This window comes from Rhamphochromis sp. 'chilingali', assembly GCF_963969265.1.
Source record: "Rhamphochromis sp. 'chilingali' genome assembly, chromosome: 16".
NCBI classification, from domain to species: domain Eukaryota; kingdom Metazoa; phylum Chordata; class Actinopteri; order Cichliformes; family Cichlidae; genus Rhamphochromis; species Rhamphochromis sp. 'chilingali'.
The window spans coordinates 20,348,096-20,362,233 of NC_137943.1; the positions used below are offsets into that span (position 1 = coordinate 20,348,096).

The 14,138-nt window shown below is 38.3% G+C and overlaps 1 protein-coding gene across 1 annotated transcript in view; it reads left to right on the forward strand.

Annotated features, from left to right (window-relative positions):
- The first annotated feature begins 806 nt into the window (after positions 1-806).
- The window catches only part of asic1c (acid-sensing (proton-gated) ion channel 1c), a 113,053-nt gene continuing 99,721 nt past the window's right edge, over positions 807-14,138 (forward strand). The window contains exon 1 of the mRNA XM_080862157.1: positions 807-2,280. Within this exon, the coding sequence (XP_080718283.1) occupies positions 1,726-2,280 (555 nt within the window). The 5' untranslated portion in view covers positions 807-1,725. The remainder of the gene's footprint in view (positions 2,281-14,138) is intronic.

The window sequence follows — 14,138 nt, forward strand, 5'->3', positions numbered from 1 at the left end:
GCCAATGAGTGATCGTCTTGTTTGGTTCCAGGAGAAATTGAAGGGCTTGTCAGAATGGTGAGGTGAACTTTTGACCCCACAAGAAAAATCACCAATTTCATTACTGGTCAAGCCTAAACTGTAATTATACACACAACAAATAAATGTTCCAGGACTGCTGCAGAAAGACTCTGAAATGCTTTGGGATTTTTGTATTGCTTGAAGCAAAAAGAAAATGTATATATGTGCTATATATGTATGTATGTGTGTGTGTGTATGTATGTATATATATATATATATATATATATATATATATATATATATATAAAAATGTCTTTTTGTTCATTTTTAAAATAACTTTTTAAAATTTTTGTTTTATTTTTTATATATAAAAGACAAAATGGAAATCTCATCGATGACTGGATTAATACTCAGTTATAATTATATTAGGTGGCTTGGAAGCCATTTTTTCACACTTTACTTGTTGACATCGTTATAAAAAGGTTAACATGTGGAAACTTCTGGAACACCATTGAACTCTTAATATGTGCATCGATGCAGTAAACAACCTGTGGCATTGTTTGAGAAAATGGTTGATGACACAGTGACTGGACAGTAGGTAGGAGCAGATTAAGAAATAATAACACAGTGATGGTGATGTCCAGATTGAGAGACTCCCCTTGTGAGCACAGAGACACAAACAAAGCAGCCATTCAGCAGTGGAATGGATCCTGACTACTAAAGAGGAGGAGAGAGAGCGAGAGAGAGAGAGCAAGAAATGGGGGAGTGGTGGGAGAGAGAGAGGGAGAGAGAGGATGCGAGAAAGAGAGTGAAAGGCTCCACACGGCAGAATATAAATCTGTATGTTAACAGGACTAAAGCTTGGGGTCTTGGAGCGGCTTTAGCGGTTATGCTGGTGGGGGGTGATCGTAAAGCGTCAAGAGGTGGTCATCCCTATTAACTGAAGATCTGTGCAAATAAGGAAGTGGAACCCGTGGAATCTGTGAACGCCGGTTGTCAAGCACACTGGTGGGCTGGTGGGAGGTCTCTGACCCCCTCATTTTCATTTCTGGAAGAAAGGAGAAGCGCAAAAAAGCAAGGTGGCAGCGAGGGACCAGTGAGCCATTTCTCTCTTTATTACCTTCATTCACAAAACCATTGCATCCCATTATCATAGCGATGTAGAGGCATTCTCTCCGATTGGAGGAGGAAGGGTCCCATTGACTGCTCAGGCTTAGCACCTCTCTCCAAACGCTAGCCCTTTTCATTGCAGTGCCCCCCCCTCATCTCTCGCCTCTATCCTTACGCCTGCTATATTCTCTGTTCTTTCTTTTCTTGTCCCTCGTATTCTTCCTTTTCACACGACTCAGGAATCAGGAGGCATTGCGTTTGGGTAGAAGTGGCTGTTTCTGTCATTGTGTTTGGTGCCGTTACAAAGGACAGCTGAGCAGGGAGTGTGAGAGACAGCTTTGGAGATAATAAAACAGAAGCCTGAAAGAACAGGGGAGACCTGGGACTACAAGAACAGCTCAGTGGAATGCGAACTGTCATGAAAAGAAAACTGTTACAGAGACTGGCAACCCTTTTAAAGGTGGCTATTTATTGAGACCGTTACCACTTCTTGAGGGAATAAAGAAGCAGTGTGGCAAACCAACACTGCTGGTTGGTTTCTGCTATTCTTGTTGCTAAGCAAAGTCTCTAACCTGAAGTTCTTGGGGTGACAGTGCTGAGCATCACTCTACAGCCATGAAGGGAAGCTCAGAGGAAAGCATAGAGAGCGTCAGGCCCTCCAACCTGCAAGCTTTTGCTAACATGTCCACCCTACATGGCATGAGTCACATATTCGCTTATGGGCACATGACATTCCGCCAATTTCTTTGGACGCTTTCTTTCTTGGGTTCACTGGGCTTATTGATGCTGGTCTGCATGGATCGGGTGTCATATTATCTGGAGTATCCTCACGTCACTAAGCTGGACGAGGTGGCGGCAACAAACCTCACCTTCCCAGCAGTTACCTTCTGCAACCTCAATGAGTTCCGCTTCTCCAAAATCACCAAGAATGACCTCTATCATGTGGGAGAGCTCCTGGCCCTCCTTAATAATAACTACCAAATAGCCAACCCGCACCTGGCTGAGCCTGAAGTTCTGGCCGCCTTAAAGGATAAGGCAAACTTCCTGAACTTTAAGCCAAAACTGTTCAACATGACTGATTTCTATAACCGAACTGGTCATGACATCAGTGACATGCTGCTGCAGTGCACCTTTCGAGGAGAGGACTGCCACCCGGGGAACTTCACCACAGTAAGTAGCCAGGGGTTCTTGTGCTTGTCCTTTAAGCTGCTGTAATCCTATCTCGTTTCCTGCTCGTTTTGATAGTCTGCCGCTTTATTTTGAATCTGGATAAGTTTAGACCCAGTTTCAATGTGACTTTGCAGTTTACTTGGAACAGATGTCTTGCTTTAGTTTGTGTTTTTACTGCTCTATAATGTTATGAATTATATCTTTAATAAGGATAAGGTCCTGAGGTGAGATACTGCTATTACTTGCTCAGTGATCTCAGAAGACAGTTTGATTTCCAAGAATACAGAAAACATATGTAGTGTGTGTGTGTTCATCTTGAAGGAACCTATATTTTCCATTATGGGGTTCATTGAGGTCAGATACACAGTTTAAGTGCACGTAAACCTTTGTTTGTGCAAATCAGACACTTTAGTCACAGTGTTGAAATTAAGCCTCCTAACTGATTATTATTTTGCAGCTGTTTTGTATTCAAATGTTCTCTGTTGTTGCTCTGAGTGATCTGTTTTCAACAAGTAATTTCTCAATTGTCACTTAAAACAATGCAATGTAACAGATTTATTTTTGTTTAATTTGAGAAGTTGTTCAGGAGAGGTGTTCTGATGCCGAGCTATCACCAAGCATCCATACTCTGTGCTTTGATTCATTCCACACTCCATTTGGCAGTCACACACAAACTCTTCATTTACTATTCGGTATGAATGAAATTCACTAAACTGTAAAGTGCCCTTCTGCTTGTGTGGTAATAGGAGACCCTCATTCATTTAAAACATTGTGTATAGTTGGTAGGAAAGGGAACAATTGGAAAGTCATTTACAGTACATATGCTTGGTTCAGCCATTTAGAGTGACAGACTTAATTATTTAAAGCAGAGACCTGGATCCAGGTAATATGAAATAATTGCCTTGTCCAGATGTTTAAATCTGTCAGGTGAATCGAGTTGACTGGAAATAAATTGTAAGAGTGGAACAAGTAGGCAGTTTTGTCTGGCATCAGCTGATGCAATGATGTCTCCTCAAAGATCTGAACACACCCAAGGACTGCAGCTGCGTTACACTGTGAAATGTGTCTGCATGTTCTTAAAGAGTGACTCCTGCACAGGCAATGTGTTCTTACTGTTTTTCATTGTGGTTTACTGGAATCCCAGTTTATTATTGTGATTAATATTATGCTCTAAGCATTTTCCATATAAGGCAACCTGTGATCTCCCTGTTTGCTGTTGTCTAGTGCGTTGATGCAATTTCAAGCTTAATCAGCCTGTATAATTGTTATTAGCTCATTTTGTCTGAGTGAAAAACAGACCCAAAAAGCAGCAGGGAAACCTTGGCTTGGTCTGGTGTAGCCATTATTTGATATAAAGTAGACTTCTGTACATGGGCCAGTGAATAAATAAACAAATAGGTGCAGCCTAGGGATAGGCTGCAATATTAGCTGTCTCTGTTTCACTCCCATTTCCTTATTTTAAGGTATTTTACTATTCTCAGAGTGCCCGTGTCCTTTATTCCATCTCTTGCAGTGCAGGTTTGATAGAGTAATACTTAACTTACACTGAACTTGCTAATCTTTCAGTTGAATCTATCCACTCGGAAAAATATGATTGCTTATCTATGTTGTATCTTTAATCAACCCTGAAATAACCCCCTCCCTTCAAGATGTCCAGTTTTTAAGTGAGTGATGGCACTATCTTCAGAGTCAATCATACTTCTTCTCTGCTGAAGGAGGAGATAAAACCCAAATGTAATATTGCCTTTCAGGCTTGCTTCTTTTCAATTTATGTCGCAAATATTGCGAACTGGGAATGTCTCCATTTACATGTTTGTTTCTGAGCAGCACTCAAGAGTGTCTTGAGAAGCAAATCGTTCATGGGAAGCTAATTGCTGTTGTACGGGTTGATTGAAAATGCTTGCGGCATCAAATGAGCTGTTAGAAAAATTTAATAACTTTGGTTATGCTGCACGTTGGTTTTTCGTTGCCAGGTAAGTACGGCTGATCCAACAGTAAACTTCCACTTGGCTGAGGATAGGTGTGCCATATTTAAGCAGTCTTATTTGTATCCATTAATCACTTTTGTATGTTGTTTGGATGGACCGGTCAAAGCAGTGCAACAGCCCTCGGCTGTGCTCTGAGTGGTCTGTCAGGACTTGGATGGGTGACAGTATGCCATACCCATCTAGCAGAGTGTTTGTTGCTGTATCTTAGAATCATCTCTCACAAGTAAGTGCAGAAACTGCTTCCTGCTCACTAATAGAGTGACTAAGTTCATAACCTGCTTCAGTGCACTGGATGCTGCGAAAAGACCCAAATTAATCATCAAACTCATAAAGCAGGTTTGATTAGGCTGGCTTGATATCATAATATATCATCATTGAATTTATTTGTTTTTTTCTTTTTAAAAATCAGTATTGTGGTGGCTGTAGCTTATATTCAAATTCCCCCCACAGACATGTTGAGAAGCAGATTTACAATGCAAAGGACAGTGGGAGTGATGAGCTTTGACCTTGAATAAATGAAGGAAGAATCTCATTAAGTCCCGGTGATGATGCAGTTGGGAAACAAAGCATTCAAGATGTTTTGCATTGTAATGGATTGATGGGCAAGAGGAGAATGGTAATTTGTATTTTGAATACTATTAAAAACTTTAATCCCTTGTAATGATTTTACGAGGCATATATTAACAGTTTTGCAAAGAATTTGGATTCTTCTTATTTCATTGTTTCCTGCATTTAAAATTTAAAATAGCTGCTGCAACACTGACAAGCTTTTTTAGTTTGAAATTCAGGGAAGTTTCAGTTTCTTTGGAAGTATTGTGCACTTTGAGTATCTGCAACCTTGAGTCTCGTGCTTAAATTCATTGTAAAGTGAAGTAAAAACATTCTCATTATAAATCCCACCTCCTAAAGTGATTTAATATGCAATCATATCTAAAGAGAAATTCCCTTTTAAAGTTTAATTTAACAAACTGGGACTTATTTATGTCTATATTTATTTGTATAGCAGAGTTATATTTCTAATTGAGTTTAAAAAGGTGTGTTCAAGAAAGTGACCTTTTTCGAAATGCATTTATTGAGTTGCTGTGACTCTGTAAGACCTATGACTAACACTATGTAAATGGAACCTTGGTCGATGATACACTGCAGCTAGTGAGCAAGAAGTTGATTATCATAATCTGATGGTGTGGATGTAGTGCTCCATTCTTAAGTCCTGACAGGTTATGACAAGTCCCCATGGGCTACATTTCTGTCAATTTCTTACAGAGTGTGTGAAATCTGTATTCATCATCACATTCTGCTGAAGCTCAGTCTTTAAGATGTGAGTTGTCTTTCATCTTATAATCCCGATGACAGTGGGTGCCAAGGGTATAAAACACGGCCAGGCTGACACTATATGACTTGTGGGTCTAAAAATTTGGAAGAGAGAGTCTAATTTTCTGCCTATGAACAGCCTGATGCTGGAGACAGACAGTATTTTCAGGCTGTTGCATTGTTGGAATATATGTGCGCTGTATGTCAGCTTTTGTGTTTATATTGGCTGATGGGTTCAAGTGTCATAAAACCAACTTGAAGTCATTTAAAAACAGTCATTATTTCCCTGTTTGTTGAGCAGGTTCTTTTGTTTACAGTACTCTGCGACAGCTGAGTTGGCGGAGTAAAATATCACAGTTCAGCAGATGGTGATGCAGATTCTGTTACTAATAACTAATGATTAGCTCTAAAAACGCGGCAATGTGTGTCTTTGTCCCAACTGTTTAACAACCTAAAAAATATCAATATTTCATTTTTTTTTATATATCATGAAAAGGAAGCAAACTGAAAACATAACACTGACATGTTTTCTCCTAATAAATGTTGTTTCTGACTTTCATACATGATTATCTAACATTGACTAGCTGTGTCTTCTTGTCTAACAAATGTTCCTGTTACAATTAGGTCCAAAATTGAATTTATTTTACACCTCTGTTCACTACCAAAGTGGATTTTAAATTAAACAATCAAGTTATGATTGAAGTGCAGACTTTCAGCTTTATTTCAAGAGGTTTAACCAAGAAGACAAAAAAAACCCCAAAACAATCCATTAGCTGTTCAAGAATTACAGTCATTTTTTTTATACATGGTCTCCCATTTTCAGAGGCTAAAAATTAATTGAACATCCTAACATATTTATGTATGTAACCAGGACTGTATTTATTTGTATTTAACACGAAATGTGTGCTTTATTGGGTTTAGATTAAGTGACTAGTTAATCTTGTACTGAAGAATGAGAAACTCTTGGATTGGTTTTGATTTTGCTTTGGGTCATTATCCATTTGCTCTGTGAAGCTCTTTGCATTCAGCATTTGGCTGAACTTCATCTGAGTGTAGCCCTGCACACTTCACAATTTATACAGCCAGCTCTCTTATCAATAAACACTAGTGACACAGTTCCACTGCCAGTCATACATGTCCACGCATGTCTAATACCATGTTTGGCAGATAATTCGGTATGCTTTTCACCTCCCATCGCTCTGGTACAAGAACATTTTGGTTTCATTGGCCCATACAGGTTTCTTTAAAGAGCCAGACTCTTTTAGCCTTAATCTGGTCTTCCTGTTCTTGAGTGTAGCCAGAGGTTTTACCTTGTTGTAAACAGTCTTTATTTCCATGAAGGCATTTCTTGATTGTAGACTTTGGTAGTGATACACTAGCTTCACAAGACTGGCATCATTAGATGTTGTGAAGTCGTTTTTTTAAGGTAATTCTGTTATCATCCATTTTTGTCTTCTGTGGACTTCCTGAGCTCTTTGGTGTTGCTGAGTTTGCCATCGCACTCATTAAAAAAAGAACTAGATTGTTGATTTTGCTATCTTTATTGTAGTTTTTCAGCCTAATGATGGCCCTGCTCACTTGCACTGACACCACTTTAGATTTCATATTTAAAATAAGAGTAAAAAAGTAAAAAAAAAAAAAAACTAATTCAGCACTTTGAATCTGATCTTATGTCTGCTTCACTTGTCATGAAATAACAGGGGAATCTGCCTCATCTGGACATGAAACTCCTTGTCAGTCAATTGCCCAATTAATTTGGAGCCTTTGAAAAGGGGGTGCCATGTATAAAAATGGCTATAATTCCTAAATAGCTACTGCAATAATTTTTGAGACCCCCTTGAGTTAAAGCTGAAAATCTGCACTTCAGTTAGATGATGATTTTTTTCCATTTAAAATCCACTGTGGTGCACAGAGGCAAAACCACAAAAAATGTGTCTTTGTCCAACACATTTTGGACCTTACTGTATTTAAGAAAAATGTCCCAGCTTTTAAATCTGTGTATGATTCTATCATTTATATTTGTTTCTGTCCATTGTTAAATGCTCTTACAATCTATTTATTGGAGCTTTTTCATTAAAAACAACTGCCAGTGTAGCTAGAAACGGTGCTGATGACAGCAGTATGAGTACACAAACATAACGGTGAAGGGTGATAATTATGTGATTCATTACTATGCATTCTGCTTAATTATTACACACAGTCCTTGAATCCATTATAAGATTTTTCATTAGTATAGCTTTGTAACTGAACATTACATCACTGCTTTTCCTGCTGTGCCTGCTGTCGATGTGACTTTTGGGCTCCAAAATATTTGTATTGATTGCTAAAATCCAGCACCAGACAGGCTTAAATCAGTGTGCATGCTCAGAATTTTATTTGCTTATCTTCTTACCGTATGTACATGCACATAAACACAGGGGCTTGTCTGCAGTCAGAAACATGGCAGCTGACACTACCACAGGAAGCCTTACGTACACACACAGAGAGCAAGCAACAACGCTTCACAAAACTGCTTCCCGTAAAGTACAAATTTTAGCAGTAAAATATCAAGCTGCTCCAGCAGCCACCGAGTAGACCTCCTGTAGTCTTTTTGTTAAGTGGGTATGTGGGCTGACTGTGTGGAACAAAGCTATCCTCACTCTTCAGCTGGACAGAACGAGCAGTCTTTAAATCTGCATCATTAAGCCAATTGGTTTTAGAAGGGGGAAAAAAACTAAATGTGTGTCTCCACGCTGTGCCACTTGCTGCTCAGCAACAGCAGCTGATATGTGACGGCGAAGCGGCAGTGTCAGGAAAGAAGAAAACAAGACGCTCCACTGAGTAATGTTTCATGAGTTTTATAAGAGGTGTTGAGTTATGAAAACTTATCAGAGTGTAGCAGACACACTCTGTATAAACTCAGGAGAAGATGGAGATGGGAAAAATCAGAACATGGGCATGTCTGAAAAGTAAGATAAATTGATGTTCAAATATGGCTAAGGTGCCGTGCATTTTTTCAAAGAAAAATCTGTGAGTGCCACTGTGATTCTCAGAGCTGACAAAATAGAATATATTCTTCCCCTTTTTAGACAGAAGTTTGTGGGATTTAACACATTTCCACGTTAAAGCGATCCTCATGTCACTGTGATGTGCCGGTTCCTCATGTGGATACACACAAGGAAATGTGCTAAGAGTTATTATTTTTAGGGTCAAATATCAGCCACGTGTACTTTTTCAAATACGCCACAGTCACCAAGAAATACGCAGAATGGCACATGGGCATATTTTCTACAGCAAGCCTAATTGGAAGCTTATGTGGGGATAAAGTCAAGTCAAAAGTCTGTGCACATGCTCGGCTTCATGAAAGTAAAGATGAGTTGCTGGGACTAGTGGTCAAAGAAGTAAAGTTTCAACTAGTGTGCAATTTAACGCCACTTTAACATTGGCTTCTACATCGTGTTTGATGAACAACAGTATTTCAGGAAGGAAGCAGTTACAGGAAGAAGTATAGGCCTTTTTCCCCCTCAATTATATAAAAGTAACAACCCAGATCTAAGAATAAATCCATGATACCTTGAAAAAAAAGAAAAGAAAAAAATTGACAGGCCATAAGAAAAAGAAATATCATTACATGTGAGGCATTTACTTTAGAGTTCATTAATGTTCAGCAGTTTGAAGCATCTCCTGAAATTCACAACAGGCAGAGGTGTTACAAAGGCTTTACCTGCCTCCAGGCAGAGGGGCTTACTGTCTACCGCCCTAAAAATAGACATATTTATCATCAGTGTGTATCTTGGAGAGAAAAGATGTAGCCAGTAGTAGCACAATTGCACATTTAATATAGGGAGTTAACTGCTCATTGGAGACAATGATTCCCTAATTTTGTCCTTTAAAGCAGTGCAGTGTGCTATTCTGTACAGAAGCACTGTCCTGAGGATAAGCTCAGTGTACAAGCACAAGTACAGTTATCTTCTGTCTCCCCTAACCTGTAAGCTTTATGGAATACTATAGAACTAGATGAAACGCTGACATCAGGCTAATTGTGCAAATGCACAATGATCACCACCTGCACTCATGTATATATCTTTCTACGTAGCACTCTTAATTCTTATTCTCATCTCATGTATAGCTCATGCACATATCTTTCTACGTAGCACTTTTAATTCTTATCCCTACTTTTATTTTTTCATGTCTATTTAAGTGCTATTTATGACACTATTTAAGTGCTATTTATGACACTATGTTTGCACTGAAGCACCGCAGCAATTTCCTAATGTTGTAAACCTGCTCAACATTTGGCAATAAACCCCTTTCTGATTCTGATTCTGATTCTGACAGAAATGAAGCAGATAGCACGTCCAGCTACAAAGACACCGGCACAGCTCTGACTGCAGGCGAATCCATCCTGGGACGTCTTTGACCCTGGCTTTGGTTTTCTCATAATTACCAGTTTTTGTTAGTTTTTTTTTAAACATTATACTGTCCCAATATAAATAGGCTTTATTCATATGAGATAAACACATTATTTTCTTTTGAAACATCAGCAGTGACATTTTTCAATATGACAAACGTTTGGCAGTGTTGTCTCAGGAAGGCTGAAACTGTCTAGCCTGGATGCAGTTTTTGTCACTTCTCCCACCGACGATGGCTATTCTCGTCTGCATTCCAGTCGGTCCGTTCGCTGAACTTAATGTCTGCCGAGATTGCCTCGTGTCAAAGCTCGCATTTGGCATCAGCAGATAACGTTAGTTATGACAGCCTACAGCTTCTGCAACCAAATGGCACGTGTGCTGTAATATTCTGTGTAATGCTCTTATTAATCAAAAGTTTCTTCTTAGTGACTTTAGATTACACGAAAGGTGATCTCTGATAGAAACTGTTGTGTTTACAGTCATGATTGCTGCATTTTTACCAGATGATTATAATGAAACAGTTTTGGTTATTTAGACTAAGATGATGCTAAATTAGACTTGGATCATCTGAAAGTGATTTGTTCTATTCAGTCCTCAGTATAATGTTGAAACACACAAAAGGAATAGGAGTATTTCTAGTTTTGTTGATAGAAATGTTCACTTCATCTAGAGGCAGTACTTCAGCACTAGTTTAGATAAATTGAGATAAACAGAAGCTGAAATACCAAGCCGAGAACTTCTGGTAAGTTGCAGTTATCATATATAAAATGCTGATGTTGATACGATAAAGGCTGGCATTCTTCTTGGAGACTTTAACAATGAGAACTTCTCAGAAGTGAACTGAAAGATATTTGCTTCTTTAATAAAGAAGCAAATAAAATAATAAAAGCAATGCAAGCATAAAAGCTTTTCTTTGTCATAGCCAAGGCTAAATAATGCCATGGCTTGTTAGAACAAATATTAGGAGACAGGTATACACACTCCAAAGCAATTTAAATGGCTGACAGCTTCATAAATCTCGTCTTCTGGATAATTTTGCAGCATCCGATCAGGAAGAGTTGTCTCTGGCCATCACATGCCCTTTCCTTTGTGTTCACTGTCCCAGTCACTTATGGAGTACCTCATGGCTTTAGTTTAGGCCCCATTAAATTGCCTTTATAAATATATACCTTTAGGCTCTGTCTTCTGCCATCAGAATCACAAAAAATGCAAGAAAGCTGAATGACAGCAAGACGAAAATAAATTGACTTGGTGTTTTTGTTTTCCCCCAAAATTGTTACTCTTGAATCCAACCTGGGGTGGCTGCGTAGCGGTACATTTTCTTTTTTTCTTTTTAAACTTGCTGTCATTGTTGATCGACACTGTAATCTCACAAACAAATGACCTTTGTGTTCTGTTACTGAGGCGTGTTGCTAAGATGAAGTAATCTCTGTCAGCGATATGAAAATTTTTATGGTCGCAGCTCGTTAAGGCTTTGCAACTGTATCAGAGTATTGGCCAGTCCCAGTTGTCTGGTCTAATCAGAGCTGGTCTAAAATGCTGCAGCAACACTCCTAACAGAAAAACAGACTGCATTACAGCGATATGAGTGGCCCTGAACTGGCCCTGATTCTTATATTTATTTTCAAACCTGTACACGACACCAATGTACTTTGTTAGGAAATAATCCAGGCTTCTTAGATGCGCTAATCATTTGCTTTCATTTAACCACAGTTGAGGCTAGTGGATAAGGGACATGACAGTGGCAGCTTTGGAATAGCCTTCAGCTTTCAATCGAACATTTCCCCTCCAGTGATACATTCATTCAGTTTGATTAGTTTTTTAGTATCTTATATTTGTTTCTTTTACAAATTTCATTCTTTTATCCTTATATTTCAGCACATATTTATGAATGGTGTGCACAGCATTTTGCCACATTGTCATTTTTAAATGTGCTAAATAAATAGCGTTTGTTTGATATCTGCTACTTTTTGTATTTAGGTTTGTTATGCAGTAGAACATGAAACTTCTATTTTATAAAAGTCTTGAAGTGGCATCCCAGGCCCTACTTCTTTCTATAAAATTGACCAGCGTCGTGAATTAACATTTACATTAAAGAGATTTCTCAACAGAAAATTTATATCTGTGCTCTGAAACGTGAAAATGGGTATTTGTTCGAGTATCACTCCCCCTGAGAAAGATGACACCACCAGAACAACAGCTTACACCTTGAAGCTATGTGTTGCGCCATTATATCTGCAAATGGAAAAGAACACGACTCATTCAGTTTGCTTGAGGCTGTTATTGTCATGAACTTTTGATCCATGTGACCCTAGGTAAAGTATTATCACTTAATTAAATTATTTGTAGGACTGTGTGTTATTACTGCAGAGAGTACAATCATTTATACAAAAAGCAAAGGGTAATCTAGTTTAGTTTACAATATAACTTGGCTGTACTGAACAACAGATACACAGAGGAGGATGTTTCTTTTTAAAAATGAGAACTTCTATACTTTTGGCATTGCATAAACACAATGAGCATTTTGCATCTTCTTTTTGCGTGAGTGCTTTATTTTCCATTAACATGCAGCAACACAATGAGAAAGGACAAATGAGTATGTCTCTGCGTAAATTGATTTTTGCCTCCTACAAGTTCAGAATCTTTATTAATTTCCACCACATTTGGCCCAGAGGTTGAAAATAGGCTACTCCTTTAGTCCCTTACATTACATTACATTACAGTCCATCAGTGAACCAGAATTGTGCTAGAAGTCATTACAGCTGTCATTACTGTGATTGTGACCTGTGCTGCACCACAGGGCTGCATTTCCTTGCTCATTTACATTCATGGGCTGTTGTGGTTTGTTTATCTTTTCCTAAACCGGATTACTGTTTATAAGGGCCAAGATGTCAACATGTCTTGTCTGTTTTGTACAAGCCTGGTTTATGACAGAGTATAATAAATGCATACAAATAACAGAACATCTTCACTTCCCCCCCACAAAAAGAGAATATTTTGTCCTAGTAATAAAAAAGTTGGAGTTTCTTCTCTGCTTTACTTTGATATGAGATAGCTTGGAGTTTTGAATTGCTGTTTAATGAAATTAATCTTAGGTTGCTATGTGCCTCTAAGCTCTACACTGGCTCTTGTGTTTTGTTTTGTTTTTTGTTGTCGATTTTTTCTTCTTCTTTTTTCTCTCATTAAATCCACTTATTTTGCCTTCGGTATATAATGTGCTCTGTCATGACTTGTCCCTTTTATTTGTCCTGTAACAACCAAGGCCAATGCTATTATATTTGTGTGGATAATACCAAATCCAGAGTATCTTTTCACTTCACATGAGGGCTTTCCATGGGTGGCAATGCATTATGCGATTTATTCTTATTTCTACAGCTCATGTGGTACATATTGTGTAGTATCACTGCTGCTGCAGTGGCAATATGTTGAGTAATGCATGCTGTAGTAGATCAGTGGTTCTCAAACACTTTAGCAAAGATAAAAAAAATCCACTCTGCAAGTGTTTTAGCCAGAAATGAAGACACTGTCACAAATAGGCTTTGCAGTGGGTTTATTTCTATATGCTGCTAGAGTCTGCACTCACAGTACATGGTGCAGTTATGGAAACGAAGCTGTTAGATGAAGTGATAGCTCACACGGTCAATGGCTAGACAGAAGGTCACACCTCTGCTTTGGGAGTAACAGACGAGTCCAGCATTTATTACGCCTTTCCCATGTGGGAAACTATCTGAGCTGAACGTCTGAACATTTAATTTGCATGCTGTATCGATCGATCGATAGATAGATAGATAGATAGATAGATTTATGAAATATAAGAAAAATGTGTATCTTAGATTAAGACATAAAGTGAAATTGCTTTTTATTCACTTAACATTTCAAAATCCATGTCAGAATTTTTTTTTTTGCAAATTTTTCTTTAAAAATGTATGAAGTGATGAATTGATTGGTTTCCACATTTTTTCACATAACAGATAAATTACCTAATAATTTTGGCTCTAACGAGCTCTAGAATAGAAGTTTAAGCATATTTAAGTGTGAATTATTATTCCAGCTTTCAGCAGTGTTTTAAATATAGTCTCTTGCGATTCAGCAGTCCTTCCCTGCACATTTTTTTTTTCAAATGTCTCTCTGTGGTGGTTAACTCCAAGATTTCAAAAGATGTGGCCAA